Source organism: Globicephala melas, chromosome 6, assembly GCF_963455315.2.
Source record: "Globicephala melas chromosome 6, mGloMel1.2, whole genome shotgun sequence".
NCBI classification, from domain to species: domain Eukaryota; kingdom Metazoa; phylum Chordata; class Mammalia; order Artiodactyla; family Delphinidae; genus Globicephala; species Globicephala melas.
Window position 1 is genome coordinate 12,499,291 of NC_083319.1, and position 18,591 is coordinate 12,517,881.

At 35.9% G+C, this 18,591-nt stretch overlaps 1 protein-coding gene across 5 annotated transcripts in view; it reads right to left on the reverse strand.

Moving 5' to 3' along the window:
• RABGAP1 (RAB GTPase activating protein 1) overlaps window positions 1–18,591 on the reverse strand; it is a 159,121-nt gene that overhangs the window by 71,198 nt on the left and 69,332 nt on the right. For all 5 annotated transcript variants that reach the window (XM_060300459.2, XM_060300458.1, XM_060300460.1 and 2 more), the window contains 3 exons: window positions 15,432–15,606; window positions 11,643–11,736; window positions 7,607–7,757 (listed from right to left, as the gene is read on the reverse strand). In XM_060300459.2, coding sequence (XP_060156442.1) covers window positions 7,607–7,757; window positions 11,643–11,736; window positions 15,432–15,606 — 420 coding nt within the window. The remainder of the gene's footprint in view (window positions 1–7,606; window positions 7,758–11,642; window positions 11,737–15,431; window positions 15,607–18,591) is intronic.

Here is an 18,591-nt window from a genome sequence, read left to right on the forward strand (position 1 = left end):
CGGCACAAAGCAGGCTTTCAAAGGTATTTCTGATTGACTACACAACAAATGCCTAATAAAACAACAGGCATTTGTTTTTGGATGGGAAGACCTTTCAAGTAAAATCCTAGTATGGTAACAGTTTAATTCACCCATAATTATTAGGTTGATGCATGTGAAATTGCCTATTTGTAAATCAAACACTGTCAGATACCAGCAAATTTAATATGACCAAACCTAATTATGTTTTTATAGTCTTATAATTCAGAAAGAACTTGAAAACTGCCTGGACAGGTATGACTTACAGAAACTCATCAGAGGGTACATGAATTTACAAAGATGGGATATAGGGACTTAAAAATTATTTTCACAAATAACAATTTAAAGGAACAGTATCTCAGTCCATTAGAAATGCTATAACAAAAATACCATAGACTGAATTGCCTATAAACAATAAATTTATTTCTCATAGTCCCAGAGACTGGGAAGCCCAAGATCAAGGTGTTGGCAATTTGGTGTCTGGTGAGAATCTACAGTCATCTTACACTGTGTCCTCACGTGGCAGAAGGGGCAAGGGAGCTTTCTATGGTCTTTTTTTATAAGGATACTAAACCCATTCATGAGGGCTCTACCCCCTTGAGAGGCCCCTTGAATCTTGAATCTCCTCTCAAAGGCCCCACCTCCAAACACCATCACATTGTTGGGGGTGGGGGTGGTGTTAGGGTTTCAACATATGAATTTTGGGGAGCCAAGAACATTCAGTCTATAGCTGACCTACTATGGCAACTGCTATAGTGGCGCAGACAATAAAGTTCTGAAAGTCCACTGGCAATTGTTTTCTTACAGAATCAGACAGCAAGAGTACTGAGTTGTGAAACAGTAGAATCACAGGCTATTTTGGGGGCAGGACTCAAACATTCCATTTAATTTTTCCAGAATGTTAAAGCTTAAAGGAAACTTAAAGGAAGCTCAACCATTTACTTCAGCAACCTCATTTCAGCAGAGAAAAGGAAATAGTCAGAACCTCATCTGAGTTCATGTAAGCCAGTGGCAGAGTTGAAACTAGTACCCAGACACTTCCTAACTTCATGGCCAGTGATCTTTTTGCTAACTTGATCCCCTTTTTGTTTAGTATCCACAGGAGGTTCTTATGATTAAATATTATTGAATCCTTGACTATTACCAAATCAACCAGGAAGAGATTTTTAATTAAAATGAAGTTATAATTAGATATTTAAATTATTTTTCCAGACTGGTAAAATGTGGCTGGGCCTCCAGGGCTTCCCTTGGACAATCAGAAATGTAAATATCGATTATGTGGCTCTGGATAAAAACTTGAAATTCATGGCAAAAGACTGTTACCACTGAGGTTTGCCACTAAAATCACTAGCGAAAACAATGCAAATAGGTTTCAGAAAACACAAGGCTGACTGGATGGAAGGAAAGAGAAACATCAGAACACGCTGCTATTTCATTATTCTTTTATTTATTAAAAGAATCTGTTAAGGAAGCCATTCTGATGTAAATTTTTGGTACTAAGCAAAATAAATAGTCACTGATATAAAAGGTGAAAAATAACCAAAAGAAAGAAGGACCAGAGGATGATTCTGGAAGCTGGAGACCAGAAAGCACCCTCTTTTCCCTCCATTCTCAACTCCAATTTACTTGATTTACCAGACCCAAATAGCTATAGGTCTTACAGCTGGGAGTAAGAGAGCCCGTAAGAATCCCTGTGGATTACTTAGGGCTTCTTTCCCCTGTGCCTGACAAGTTCTAACTAGAGACTAGGGTTGAGGAACCCTCTATCAAAGACCAGAAAGAACAGAAAACTAAAAATCCAGGAGTATTTGGTCTGCAGAAATTTATTCCATGAAGCCAAGGGTAGTTCAATATCAAGAAGCCTATCATATGTTGATAACGTATCTACTCCAAGAACAAGTTAAAGAAAATCATATTCACTATTAAGTGCTGAAAAAGTCCTTCATAAAATTTCAGTAGACATTCCTAATAAAAAAAATCAAAGCCTGAGATAGAATAAAATCACTTAAATAAAATAAAAAGTATTACCAAAAAACCCCCACAACTGAATAGCATGCTTTCCAGAAGTCTGAATCACTAAGACCATTTTAATTAAAATCAGGAACTCAATAGGGATGCTATCACCACCATCATTAAACACTGTCTTAAAGCTTCTATCAAATATAAAAACAAGAAAATTTAGTAGCCTGCATAAACAGTGAAAAAAGAAGTGAAACTTTTTGCTGCTATTATCATATACCAGAAAATCTTAAAAGATGCTAGTATAAAATTAGGAGGATTAATCAAAATATCAAGAGGTAGATGGATAGAGAATTAGAAAAAATTAATGTCTATTCTCTGTTGTAGCAATTAGCTACTTAGAAATGGAAATCAGAAAAAAAAATATTCCATTTGCTATAGCGACAACACTCTAAGATAATTCTTAGGAATAAATTTAACAAAAGAGGAACAAGACATATGAAGGCAACTCTGAAGTCTTCAACAGACATAAGACCTTGACAAGTGGAAAGGCATACCATATTCTCAGATGTAAAGATATTATAACAATGTATCTTATAACCTAAATTAATATGTGAATTAAATGTAATTCAAACTAGAATCCTTATATAACTTTTCAGGATAATGGTGAGACTGGAGAAAATGACTTTAAAGCTTATATGGAAGATTAAATATGCAAAAATAGATAAGAAAAATATGAAACAGGAAACAGTGAAAAAAAGACTTGCTTTACTGGATATTAGAACATAACTCAGAGCCTCTTTAACCAAAACAGTATTGGTATAGGAATACACAAAAATAAATAAATACAACAAGCTAGAAATCAATCCCAGCATATATGAGAATTTAAGATATAACAAACGTGGCAGTTCTACTCAGTAGGAAAATAGAAGTAGCACAACTGGTTATCCATCTGGGAGAAAGTAAAATTGGACTGCTATCATATGCCATGTACAAAAATAAATTCCAGATGGATTAAAGACATAAAAATATAACACGTACAATAAAAATCACAAGGAAACGTTGGAAAGTATATTTACAAAATCTAGAGGTAGGAGAGATCTTAACCAAGATGCAATTTTCTACATAAAAATTGGAAGTGTTTCGTATGGCATGAAACCATAAAGTTAATATAAATCTAAAATTCTAGAAAGATATTTATAATGAAGCTACAAAGAATATAATTATATAAAGTACTTAGAAACTGACATCTTAAAGTTAATAGAAAAATATACAAAGAATATAAAGAGATGGAAGAGCAAATCGCTCAAATTTATTTGTAGTCAGGGAACTGCAAACTAAAGACATACTGGCATCACTTACATCCACTGACAGCAAAACTTACACTGATAACTAATACTGTTTGGGATATGTGTTAATAGGTACGTTCCTACATTGCTGGTGGAACTGTGAACTGTCATATATGGCCTTTCACAGAGGCAATCTGGACATAAGTAAATTAAATACAAAAATTAAATAACAAGTTTAAAAAACATATTACCCTTTGATCCAACAATCACACTACTGAGACTATTCAATAAAAGTCAAAGATTTAGAACATGTGTAAGATTGTTTAGTAAACACTATTTAGAGGCTAAAAACTTGAAACAAAATAAATGCCTACCAATAGAAGAATAACTGAATAAAAGATTGCACTGTCTTAGTGTGCCTGTGTTTCTATAACAAAACACCACAGACTGGATGGCTTATAAACAGCAGAATTTTATTGCTCACAATTCTGGAGGCTAGTAGTCTAAGATCAGAGTGCCACACAGCTGGGCTCTGGTGAAGGCCCTCTTCTGGGCTACACACTGCCGACTTCTAGTTGTATCCTCACATGGTGGAAGGTGGGGAGGATCTTTCCCGAAACTCTTTTATAATGGTGCTAACCCAAGCATGAGGGTTCTGCCCTCATGGCCTAATCACCTCCCTATCACCTTGGTATAGTGGTGAGGTTTCAACATGAAATTTAAGGGACACAGTCAGACCATAGCACCTGTTATCAATATACACAAGAGGGCTTCCCTGGTGGTGCAGTGGTTGAGAGTCCGCCTGCCGATGCAGGGGAAGCGGGTTCGTGCCCCGGTCCGGGAAGATCCCACATGCCGCAGAGCAGCTGGGCCCCTGAGCCATGGCCGCTGAGCCTGCGCATCCGGAGCCTGTGCTCCGCAACGGGAGAGGCCACAACAGTGAGAGGCCCACGTACCGCAAAAAACAAAAACAAAACAAAAAACAACACAAGAATGTTCACAGCAGCTTTATAAAAGCTAAAACAGGGAGAAATAAAAAAAGCCACAAACATCTATAATAGCAGAACAGATTTTTTTAAAGTGTGATTTAAATATTCATACAATGGAATATTCTCAGCAATTAAAAAAACGAAAACAAATATAAAACAAACTACTGATACACTCCCAAAATGGATGACCAAAAGAAGTCAAATACAAATGAATACATGCTGCATGACTGTATGATTGTTTGTAAATAAAGTTCAAGAACAATCAAAACTAATCTAGGGAAAGATTACAGTAAGTCCCCTACATATGACGAGTTCTATTCCGAGAGCGCTTTTGTAAGTCCAGTCTGTTCCCAAGTCCAACAAAGTTAGCCTAGGTACCCAACTAAAACAACTGGCTATACAGTACTGTGCTGTAATAGGTTTATAATACTTTTCACACAAACAATACATAAAAAAACAAAAACAAAAAATAAAACATTTTAAACCTTATAGTACAGTACCTTGAAAAGTACAGTAGTATCAGCTACATCACCACTGCTTTCATGCTGGCTTCTGGACATCCTGGGCTTGAAATAAAGATTCTGTACTACTGTACTCTATACCGTACTGTACAGTAAAGAACACAAAAGCACAACCACTTGTACATGATGCACCACGTGACAGTGTACGCCAGACACGTGAACTAACTTACATGACTGGACATGCAAACGTGTTTGCATCTTTGAAAGTTCGCAACTTGAAGGTTCGTATGTAGGGGACTTACTGTATTGGTTTTTCAGGGGTGGTGTAGGAGTGGTTATGACTAGAAAGGGACAATAATAACTTTTTGGGGTGATGGATATATTCTTCCTTTTGGTAATGATCAGAGCAGTGTATTCATATGTAATGGAGCCGTACACTTTAAAGTTGTGTATTTTAGCCTATGTAAATTACAGCTTGCTGTAAAAAAAAAAATTTAAAAATTTAAAGTAGTTTCTCCCCTCAAAAAAATTCAGAGCAAATTTTTAAAATGTCAATTATAATAATAACTACCAGGTTCCTATTCGAGAAACAGATATCACCATTTTCATGGAACCAGAAAAATAGAGTACTTCATGTCTTCTTTTTTTTTTTGCAGTACACTGTTGTGGTCTCTCCTGCTACAGAGCACAGGCTCTGGACGCGCAGGCTCAGCGTCCATGGCTCACGGGCCCAGCCGCTCCGCGGCATGTGGGATCTTCCCGGACCGGGGCACAAACCCGCATCCCCTGCATCGGCAGGCGGACTCCCAACCACTGCGCCACCAGGGAAGCCCAAATACTTCATGTCTTTAAATTATCTCTATGAGTAGCCACACCAAAAATATTTAAGAAATAATTTTTGGCCAAACGTTTCAAAGGACTTCAAAATGTTATAATTACATATCCAAAATAGGATTTGCCAATAAAAGAAAAAAATCAACTAAGTGTACTTTTGCTAGCCATACATGTTGCATAACCTTGTTCTTCCATGTCTCTAATGGTACTATGAGTACAACGCTCTGCCATTCTTCCATGCCTGGGGAGGTCTTTTCTGGAACCCATCTTAAACATCATATTCCTGATAAAGACTCTCCTATTCCCCCAGGCTGAATTAATCACTCCTTTTGATGGTTCCCACTGTGCTTTTCCAGACTATCACATGATTTATGTTAATTGCTTTTGTGTTTGACCTCCTAGCTCCAGCACTGTGGTTGTAATAGGCACTCAATATAGCTGGTTAAACAATAACATCAACATAATGAAGGGAAACAGAATATTAGTTCCTAAAGGAAAATACATCTGTCTGGAAACAAGATGATGAATAGAAACACTAATATTTTGAGCAAATAAAAGTCATTTTTCTCCACTTAGAGGGTGGGATAGGGAGGGTGGGAGGGAGATGCAAGAAGGAGGAGATATGGGGATATATGTGTATGTACAGCTGATTCACTTTGTTATAAAGCAGAAACTAACACACCATTGTAAAGCAATTATACTCTAATAAAGGTGTTAAAAAAAAGTCATATTTCTGCTGAGGAAAGATCTGATTTCATGTTCAAATGTTGTCCTTACCTATAAGGTTTTTTTTTTAATTATAGTTTTATAGAGATACTATTCACCTCATAACGTTTTAATATATTTTTAAAAGAAGTCCCACCTTTTGTCACATTGAAAATTTTTCATATATTACTGGGGGTTCTGAGAAATTCATTCATAATTCAGGTTTGGGATTTGCATATCATTGGAGAAACTGCTTCCTAAAGATAAAAACTTGAAAAATTTTAGAAAACAAAAACAAAACTTATAACCAGTACCATGGGTCCTGCAAAAGGCACAAAGCACAGCCTGACCTTGCAAAAAATTAGTTTAAATTCTTATATACTTGTACAAGGAAAAATTTCGTTGCTTCACTTGCAAAACCTTGAGCAATTCATGAACTTGAGAAGGGGATACTATAAAAAATAGAATTCTTCACTTTAGAGTAATGAACTAAAAGGGAATATGGTTTACGATAAAAGAACCATGTTCTTCCAATTGTAAAAACTAGGACTAGGCCTTATCTACAAAGAGCACATTTCTTTGAAGTGTGAAAAGGATTAAAATAAACAAAGGGGGCTTCCCTGGTGGCGCAGTGGTTGAGAGTCCGCCTGCCGATGCAGGGGACACGGGTTCGTGCCCCAGTCTGGGAAGATCCCACATGCCGCGGAGCGGCTGGGCCCGTGAGCCATGGCCGCTGGGCCTGCGCGTCTGGAGCCTGTGCTCCGCAACGTGAGAGGCCCGCGTACTGCAAAAATATAAATAAATAAAGAAAGAAAATAAAGAAAGGAGAGCTTCCCTGGTGGTGCAGTGGTTGAGAGTCCGCCTGCCGATGCAGGGGACGCGGGTAATGCCCCAGTCCAGGAAGATCCCACATGCCGCGGAGCGGCTGGGCCTGTGAGCCATGGCCGCTGAGCCTGCGTGTCCGGAGCCTGTGCTCCACAGCGGGAGAGGCCACAACAGTGAGACGCCCGTGTACCGCAAAATAAATAAATAAATACATAAACAAACAAACGAAAGTTTTTACACATGGCACAGCACAACTGACCTAAGAATGAAATTATGGTCAAAAGAGATTCATACACAAAGGGTAGAGGCCATCTTTTGCCTCTGAGGTGAAAAGGAAGGAAGAAAACCTATGCCTTCTCCTTTGTGCCAACACTAGAAATATCTCTGGGACAGAAGTATGAAAGTTCTACTCTTACATCAGATAAACGAATTATATAAAATTCTTAGAAATCAAATAGCCACAATGATCTTTTTGTAATAAATTTCTAAAAGGACTAATGCTGAAGCTGAATTATCATCCCCTTACCTTTGTGATGAGAATTCGGTACTTTTCTACCAGGTGGTCATTGTTGTGACAACCTGCTAGCAGCTGCCAGACTTCTCCTCGAAGAGCTTCAGGAACACCGCTTCTTACTAAGGATGACAACTGCTTTGGCCTCACACTCAAGTTAAGATGCCTAAAAATAAAGCCATAATCCATAAGTGCATAAAAGACAGCTTCTGTAAAAGAGTGTTATTTTTATGAAAGCTAAACTAAATGATATACAAAGACTTAATAAAGGTAATATATTTTTAAAAAAAGTCATTGAACTAGATGTGGCCAATGTAACTGTAAAAGATTGAGTGGAGGAAAGAATTCTGAAGTCAGACTGCTTCTTAAAGTATCTTTAAATTATTACTCTACTTTTTTTTGATAAAAAGCAAAACTGGAAACCACAGCTTTATGGTTGTAGTTTGTATAAGAAAAACAAAGCAAAATTCCAATCATTTGACACATAGCCAAAGATAAGAGCTCAACTCTGCATCAAAATTGATAAGCAAACTGTGTATTTTTACATTTTACATTTAAATATATATTTGTTCCAAGTGAGAATAAATATAAAGATATATGATTTCAGCAGTTTTTATGATACCTTACTTCCAGTAACTTTTTTGAATAACTATGGTGGATAAGTTTCTACTGTACTATTTTAACATCAAAACAAGTCATTAAAGTCTTTGAGCTTCATTTATCTCATCTACAAAATGGGGGAAATAAAACAACTTTTTTGTGGGGTCGTGCTGTGTGGCATGTGGGATCTCAGCTCCAAGACCAGGGATCAAACCCATGCCCCCACTGCAGTGGAAGCACAGAGTCCTAACCACTAGACCGCCAGGGAATTCCCTAAAATACTTTTTTTGGGGGGGGAAATAAAACATCTTGAGGGATTTCTCAGTTGGCGCAGTGGTTAAGACTCTGAGCTCCCAAGGCAGGGGGCCAAGGTTCCATCGCTAGTCAGGGAACTAGATCCCACATGCATGCCACAACTAAGAGTTCACATGCCACAACTAAGGAGCCTGAGAGCCGCAACCAAGACGCGGTGCAACCAAATAAATAAACAATAAATAAAGGAAACACAGCATTAAATTATTAAAAAAATCTTGAAATGTTGGTATTAGTTTACAAAGTGCTTTTGCACATAATTTTATTTGCTGCTTACAACCACCTGAGGTATGTGATAGTATCTCCAGTTCTACAGATGCAGAAAGAAGTTCAGGGAAGTTGATTACAAGACTGAGGTAGCCTCAAACTCTAAGACTAATGAATGCACTATATGTTACGTAATAGCTGCTTTGTGATTTGAAAGCCACCATTACTGACACATAAAGCAGGATCCTGACACAGAGGAATTCTTGTGACTATCAGATTTAAACAGAAGTTACTGGTACAAAATGACCACTATCAAAATACAAAAAGGTCTGAGACTTTTCTCAAAATTCTCCCAGAATACTAGCACAATAATGCACAGTACATTTAAAAATGGTTAATTCTGTGATGCTAGCACCCTAATATAAGAGCTATAGATAGTTCAGTATAGTTTTGGCTTTGCTTAGAAAAAAAAACTATATAAAAGTTGAACGGGTGGGAGCAGAAAGGACAAAAGTAGTCCTATTACCTAATTCAAGGATTGGTACACTTTGGCCTGTGGGACAAATCTGGCTCACCATGTGTTTCTGTAAATCAACTCTTATTGAAACAGCCATTTTTATTTCTTTACGTGCTGTCTATGGCTGCTTTCACACTGCAGCAGCAGAGTTGAGTAGTTGCAATAGAGACTATTGACCACAAAGCCTAAAACATTTACACTTGGCTCTTTACAAAAAAAATAAACCTAACCCCCAGGATTATTTGATAACCCTAGCTTGATTTATATTGATAAAATTATTTTCAGAATAATTTTATGTCACTTATAATAATAACTAGCTAACTCAGCATACTATTTTATTACTGACATTAGTTCTCTTATTGACTAAAATTCATATCAAAAGGAACTTGGAGAATTAGAGCGCAAAGGTATATTTATTACAATTACTGCCACTAAAATCTAATGTAGAGTTAAATAAACCAGCTTTGGGACCAGACTTGACTGTGTTAAAAATTCTGGGTGCTGTTTACTAACTAGAATTGCTGACTTAATCTCTAAGCCAGTTTCCTCATCTATAAAAATGGATACTATTTTATAAGGTTGTTATAGTTGAAATAGAGCACATAACTTAGCACAGCACCGGACACGTGATAAATCTATTACTTCTTACTATGATTACTACCATTACAACATCTATTATTTTTAATCTAGAATAATCCTGAGTGGTGGTTCTACAGACTTGTATTTTGTAAATGAAGAAACAGACTCAAAAGAGTTAAGTGACCTGCCCAACATCATACAGCTTAGAAATAGGAGAGGTAGGATTTGAAGCCAGGTCTACCAGGCTCTAAAACTCCATGATACTGTGGATGGTTCCTATTACAGAACACATATAATAATGATGAAAAAAAATAATGACAAAATGAATTGAAGAAGAGAAACTGTATTATTATTTCTAAAGACATGACTGAAACCAGCAAAAACAGTTTTAAACACCCTGAAAGACAGTTGAGACAGATGGAAACTTAGTTAATATATCTGAAGGAGTAAGATAAGGATATCAAATGAATAACAAAATGAATAAACAAAGCTTGATAAAACAAACTCCAAGCAACTGTATAAAATGCTGGTGAGTTCATTTTATAAAACTTAGATGCTATATATAAATGATTTTAAATACGCTATTATATAACCATGTCAAGACTCAATTACATTTCTATTTTAGAGCAGAAACCTTTTTATACAGATGAAATTCCTGCCAGCAGCAGTCCAAACACTCCAAAATCACTGAACTGAAAATATATTGTGATGAGAGCATCAGCAGGTTTGTCTCCTGATTGCTAAAGGAATATCAAAAATAAATGAAAACTATTCCCCTGGGGGGCTTTTGCAGAGTTCATTTATTAAAACCACTTGTGTAAAGACAAACCATGCTTTGGTTTGCATTCTCCTCCTGTACACATTTGACATTTCCCAATGTGGAGAGTGTTTTACCAGAAGTGTAAAGCACTGTGAGAGTGCTAGAAGCAGATGATGCCCATTTGTAGTCCCATCCCTTAAGGGCATGAAGTTTTTTTTTTAATGCTGAGACAGTTTTACTAAGAATAGAGTGAAGGTTTCAACAGTTAAAACTTCCGAGAAAAATCAGACTCCAAAATAACAGGTCCATGGGGAGCTAACGGACAACCCTAATAACCAGAAAGTCAGAAATAGAAAACTACTCAGATCACTTTCAAGTTCAGCTCTTTTCAGCATATACAGGCATCCTACTCAATGGGGAAAGGAAACTACATAAATGTCTCACCAACTTGATTTACCAGATTGTCTCTGATACCATTAATAAATACCTGAAGGTAGTGTACTCTCTTTAGACAGCCTAGAGGACAGTGTTTAATTTTGTTGTCAAACCATCTTTTGAGCTGATGAGAAATTCCTGAATTTTACAAGTGTTAGTAGGAAAAGTAATTGGTAGAGCAATTAATATATACCATGTTTATAACATGCTGCTCTGTCAGTTGAGGCATATAACACAGATAAGGAAAAATCCCACCTGGAGTCTCTTACCATGGCTCTATGCACTGTGTGAGCATCTTCTAAACCTGATTATTGTTTATAGTCTTAACAACTGTGTATTATCTTAACCAGTCAGTGGTTCCTAACCACTTTAATACAAATGACTTCTTTTCTTGTTTATTCTCCCCATGCTTTCCATGTTTGAATAAATATTTTCTGCAACAATGTGAATTTATTAGGTTTCTGATATTTTGAAAGTTGATCTCAGATCTTCACTACTACCCTTATAAACCTCTAAAAACAGATGAACCTCATACTTAGGTTTTTATTATTGGCTCCAAAATTCAATAATGTTAGGTAAAATTCCATACCCATAAAATAAGAACTATAGGTGAAAAGGAGAACTATTCTATTACAACTTACCATTTAGACAGCAGTTCTCCCCATGTTTCAAGAATTTTCTCTGCACATTCTTTGGATACATCACCAGATCCACTCAAGAGAGGTTCATCGTTATCTTTAATAAACAAAACACACAAAAAGGATAACAGAGGTGGCTATGCTAGCCAGAAGAATGACCTGGAAACATAACAGTCAAATTTGAAAGATTTTACTGGGAACAAAGTATCATAATTTCTCTCTTTTAGTGTATAGTTATAAGTACGAGGAAAATAAAAATGGTCCCAGGTGGAATGTTGTTGTAATCTCTTTAATTCTCTTTTGCTTTTCATATAGGACTATATTATGTCAACTGCAGAAAAGAGCCATATAATTATAAAATGATAGGACTCAAAATATGAGTATGTTCTCTCACCTATTCCAAAGCAAACAGCTTTATACATGAAAATATATCGCAGTCTTATGCATAACAGTTAAAATTACAAACCACCTAAGCATAAGCTACAAAAATAAGAAAGCAGAGAATGTCAGAATAAATTATGATACATGTTTACAATGTAAATTTGTGTTGACACTTGTTTACATAATGATCTGGCAAAATACCACAAAAAATAAACGTAAGAGCTAAATCTTCATTATAACCTATGTTAAAAAACAGAAAATAGTCTGGAATGAACTATACCAAGACATTAACACTGAGTGATGGAATTATGATTCTTTTTCCTCCTTTATGTTTTTATGACTTTCTAAATTTTCTACAATGACATAATTTATAATAGAAAGCACAAAAATATTTTAAAAAGGACCAAAATGAATCATTTCAAACTTAGTTCAAATAATTAGGAAATGTAAATGTGAATATGAAGTGAAAGATTATAAGACATAAAGACAGTGAAAAAAGTGGCAATGATAAAGGCATCTGAGACAAATTGAAAAGTGTAATGAAATTGGAGGAAAAATATGAACTAAGACTTACTTAATAATCTTCTTTTGTTGGACACTTGGTGAGTTTTCAACTTTTTACTACAAATAATATCAGGATGAACATATCTCATTGCTTTTATTGGGTATATGCCCAGAAGAGAACTCCCTGGGTTAAAAAATGCATGCTTTTAAGGATTCTGAAACTTACTGACAAACTGCCTTCCAAAATGGTTTTACCAATTGATATTTGCACTAGTTGGGTACAACAGTACTTGTTTCCATGTGTCCTCAACCAATGCTGTATCTAGATTTTTTGGTTTAACCTGCCTTAAAAAGTTTTGATCTTTACACCTCTGATGATTACATCATGAATTGGCATCCGTTTAGAGATGGCATATCTGAGAGCACTGATTTTAAAGGCTCAGAAATCCAGGATACTTATTATTAAACTTATTTACATTATAATGCCTTGAACATTATCAGCAGTTTTCATAGTGAGTTACGGAAGAGGACAGACTGAATATAAGTGAGACCTCTGCAGGTAGATAAGGAAAAGAGAAAGGCTCCAGTGCACTAAGACAAACTTCCCCTGCTTCATTATTTTGCCAGAATTGGCCCTACTTTCTAAATACCTCAAGTAACTACTCATTAAAAATGTCAATATAACACAACGTCTTTGGGGGACAACAGCTACTAAAAAATGTACTAAAATTTACAAGAGATAATTCCTTTAAAGAGATTAGGAAGACCTATCTTACAAAATTCTCTTTTACTGTCTGGATGTGTTCAGAATGTTTTCTGAACACCTCTCATTTGTAACTGCTGGCTTCCAGCCCTGTGAGCACAAATGTCCTATGGATAAGGAGCCTCTTTAGAGGATTACAGCCATTTCTTTCCATGGAGCAAACATCACAACAGGACCAGTTTCCCTTGTTTGTATACGCGGTTAGAGAGAATTACCAGATGGCATGGCTGAAGTCTTCTTCAGTCCCAGTTCTCCTGTCATTAACTTTTCACTATGGAAATGGACCCCAGGAGGGTTACTCATCCTGCCAATATTTACTGAGCATCTATTATATACCAGGAATTGGGTTACACACCAGGGAAATAATGTGGGGCAGAAAAGGACACACTCTCTTCCTTTACAGAGCTTGTGTTCTAGTGTTCCCTGATTCTCCCATGGACTGCCGACTGCTGTTAGTCCTTACCTCTCCCCAGTTAAGAGCTGTCAGTACAGGCCTTCTGAACCCCCTCAATTATATTAAAAATCCATGCCTGCTAGAGATTAGAACTACATCTCAATCCTGATGTTATCTATTAGTTGGGCCCAAATTTCTTTGTAACTGGTAGATATCCTTTAACATCTATAGTATGGAGATTTGAACAGTCTCTGGTTTCATAATAAATAGAGTGCCTTTCTCAATTTTTGGTGTTTTTTTTTAATTGCTGAGTTTAAGGGGAGGAAAGTTCTATAAACTTTTATTTGCTCTGCATCGTAAGCAGTGTTGACCTAGAAGGGAAACTGAAAGTCTCCAGAACCAGTTATACAGTAGACAATCTCAAACAGTGGGAACAATTTCACCTTTCCCAGCCTTAAAACATGACTTAAATCGCCTCTGCAGGAAGACTATAAATTGTATCTCTGACTTCGCAAAAACAACATATGTGCCTTCTTTGCACTTCAAAATGCTTTATGTGAACTAAATGCCCAGAGATGGTGACAGAATAGAGCTCAGACTATTAACTCACAGACCTGGATTAAAATCCTCCTTGCCAATTTCTGGCTTTTGTGACCCTGGGCAAATTCACTTTTCTGAGATTCTATTGCCTTATGCTCAAAATAAGTATATTCAAAATAAGTCCTATTTTTCAGGATATTTGTGAGGACTATATAAACAAAGTATTACTTTACTTTATAAACAAACTACCTGTCTACCACATATTAAGTATCTAGTAACTGGTGGCCATCAAAATTGCTAATAAATGATCCTAAGCTGATTAGTCACAGAAAAAGCAGAAGTTACAGGGAACAACAGAAAGTGGAAAGTAAGAGCTTGCTCTAAACTTGAAAAAAGGACATATAGTCATGGATATGTATTACTTTTAACCCAATCAGACATTCCTGCCACCTCCATGCTTTTGTTAATGTAATTTCTTAGCCAGAAGTGCCCAAATCAGCCCCTTTATCCCTGAATTCTCCTTTCACTTTAAAAGTTCCAGCTAAAAAAATATTCATGGTGCTCCACCACATACTCCACAATGAGAAATGAATTCTCGTCTATGAATTTTCTAGAACACTTCTTGTGAAGCTCACATAGATGCATGCCTCATATGACCTCTCATAATCAGCTTGCTTTTGCCCTTAAAAATAAAGCTCTGGTACAAAATTATAAACTGGAAAATGCTTCCCAAACTTTCACTTTTCCTGTGTTCCTTCCCTTCATTTCTCACTTTTATACAGTATCTTTTAACACAGACTGATAGAACAGTTTACAGATATAACCATAAGAAAAAAAGAGGAAAAAAAAAAGAACTGGTTGATTCCTAATACTTATCAGTGTGAAAATCCAATAAAGTATAAATCAGTTGAGATGGGAACATTTATTGAGGTGGAAGCTGTGTCAGATTTGCTCTAAAAATGTGCTATATTAATACACTAAGCTTGCATAGACTGATTATTTTAAAAAGGACTAATTATAAATCTCATTTTTTTCTAACTTGGTTACAATTACCTTAAAGAAAGTCCTATGTTAATCACTTTTTAATCTCCCACAGTCCTCTTAAAAGAATTCAAAATACTATGTCACTTTATCAATTCCCTGATAAAATTGTAAAGGTCTGTATGGTCCGCCACCCCAAAACAGAAATTAAGCTCTCCCTACAATTTACCTTCCTCTTCATCATCTTCTGGAGGAGAAGGAATCATTGAACTCTGAGATCCAGACTGTGGCAGGCGAATTGAGGGACTGGCTGTAGTTTTCCTCCTCTCTCTCTCTGATTCACTTTCCAAGCATACAACTTCATATAAAGTGTCAGTATTGTTCTTTCTCTCCTTTTGCTTTATCTTGAAGATGAAAAAACATTATTTATCAAGGGATAAAACATTTTAATTGAGCACTACTTCTGATTTCATACAGGATATGAGAATAGAAAGGTATTACTTTAACTATCTAAACAAAATGTAACCTTTTCTAAATAGAAAAACATATGTTTAGACTTAGGAAAAGGAAAACAGGATATTTACTGAGCGGGACTCTAGTTCTGCAATTTTATTTACTGTATTCAGACTGCATCATCCAACATCCAACTACCAATATTTAGTAAGTGTGAAGTAAAAAGTTAACTGTTCTGTAGCTTCCCAGTTACTTTGTTTTGTTCAAGGTTTCCTACATAAAACTATACATGAAAAAAATGTTTTAGAAATATTCTAAAACATAAAGTTTAGGACTAAGAAAGTCTTATCTCCATGCCCCTTACCCACAAATCCTTTCGCTTAATTATAACAGAATAGGGAACTTTTCTTCAACTGAAAGCTACAACTGGTGGTGGGAGGAGACGTAAGTGACAGAAAAGAGATTAATAGAACAAATAAAATCTTTGATAGCTCAAATTGTTTTATATTGTGGGTTTATCTTAAGATAAGCACATAACAGTTTAAATTGACCTAAGTTAAAAATTAAGGGACTTCCCTGGTGGCACAGTGGTTAAGAATCCACCTGCCAATGCAGGGGACACGGGTTCGAGCCCAGGTCCGGGAAGATCCCACATGCCGCAGAGCAACTAAGCCCGTGCACCACAACTACTGAGCCTGTGCTCTAGAGCCTGCGAGCCACAACTACTGAGCCCGCGTGCCACAACTACAGAAGCCCGAGTGCCTAGAGCCCATGCTCCACAACAAGAGAAACCACCGCAATGAGAAGCCCACGCATCACAACGAAGAGTAGCCCCTGCTCGCCATAACTAGAGAAAGCCCGTGCACAGCAATGAAGACCCAATGCAGCCAAAAATAAATAAATAAACTAAAAAAAATTTTTTAAAGGGCTTAAAATAAAAAATTAAGAGTAGGGAATATAATACTTTACCAGTACAATATTTAAATATATTAACATTCCATATTAGAGTCAGTTTAAGGAGGAGGAAAAAAGTGAAATACAGAAGAGCAGGAGGACAAGACAGAACTACAGGAAAAGATACAGAGACAACTAGAATAGAAAGGTAGCAACACCAAAGAGAAAGATATACATGCATAAAGTAAAAATACAGAAGAGGGGGAGCAATAAGAGGTTCATTAGGTACAGAAATACCAGGCAGAGACCAGATTTTGTCATCCTAATGTTCATTTGGGTTCTTAAGAAAAACTACCGCAATCCTGGAAGGCTTAGGTAGTGGCAACATGTCCTTTCAATATCATCCTGAAACACTGTTTAATATAGTAATTGGCAAAGTTTTCTGTAAAGGGCCAAAAAGTAAGTATTCTAGGCTATGTGGGCCAGTAGTCTCTGCTGGAACTACTCAACTCTGCCATTATGGTGCAAAAGCAGCCATAGTCAGTGAGTGTGGCTGTGTTTCAAAAGCATTTTATAAAAGCAAGTGTCAGGCCAGATTTGACGCACAGACCCAGATGTGCTGGCTTTAACATGTCCACCAAAGAATTATTTAATTTTCTAGGTGAATAAATGACTGAATTACTTATTATTAATTAAAGGACCCAGACTCTGTGAAGTTACATATTAATCTGTAGGTTTGTGTCCAATAGCTATGCAAATGATTTCCATCTAATAGAAAAGATAACCCAAAGGTTACCCTATAGGACATTAACCAGTTTTGTTTCTAACCCAGCAATCTTGTTCTAACATTCTTTCTTTTTTTAAAGAAAGGACTATATAAACTCAAGTTTCTCAAATACTTAGAACCAGTTTTACCATCTTACTGGTTCCCTCACTACCTAATGAATTAAATTAAACCTTTGACATATGTTCATTCTGAATTTGTAATTATGATTTTTAATTTCAAATATGCTTTGATAGGGAACAGGATTTACTTTTGTTTTGTTTTAAATTACTCTCTAAAACATTAGTTAATTGCTATCTGAAACATTTCAAAGATCAACATAACTCTTTACCTTTAAAATTTTTTCCCAGAAACTATATGAATGTAATAACCATTGCACTTCACCTAGAAACTCCTCTTTGAGTGACAGTCACCAGAGCACTACTGCCCTTTTGAAGTCAGATAAATATGGAGTCAAGAAGTGGACCCTGCCTGTAAGTCAAGAACTCCAGCTGTTAAAAATGTTGTTCATTGTTGAAGCTGGGTAATAGTACATGGGGTCCATTATATTATTCTTTTTATTTCTGTGTACATTTGAATTTTCTATAATAAAAAGCTTTTAAAAAGCACTCTTAAAAGACCAAAAAAAAAAAAAGTAGACATGAATAAGTGGAAAGATATCACATGTTCTTGGAAAAGATGACTCTATATTAATATCACAAAGATTTCAATTCTCCCCAATAAAAATACCAATAATTTTCTTCCAGAGCTACAAAGGTTGAATCTAAAGTTTATATGAAAAATAAACAATCAAGAATATTTAGCAAAATCCAGAAAAAGAAGAACAGCTGAGGAGGAAAGTTAGCCCTACCAAATATAAAAACATAACGTCTATGTAATTAAAACAGTGTGGTATCAGTAAATAAGTAACGTAAAGATCAATCAAAAAGAATATAAAAACCAAAAGAGTTCTAAATACATATGAAAATCTGATAATATGATAAAGGTGACATCTCAAATCACTGCGGGAAAAGTTAGACTTTTCAATGAATGGTATTGGGACAAGTGGATGGCCATTTGAAAAAAACATTAAATCAGATCCATACCTTACACTATATAACAGAATAAGATACTAATAAATTAGAGATATAAATAAAAGTAGTCAAATGAAACCATGTAAGTAATACTAGAAAATGTATAAATTCCTTTATTACTTGAGAGTAGGGAAAGCATTTCTAATTATGACCCCAAATCCAGAAGCTTTAAAGGAAAAACTTGA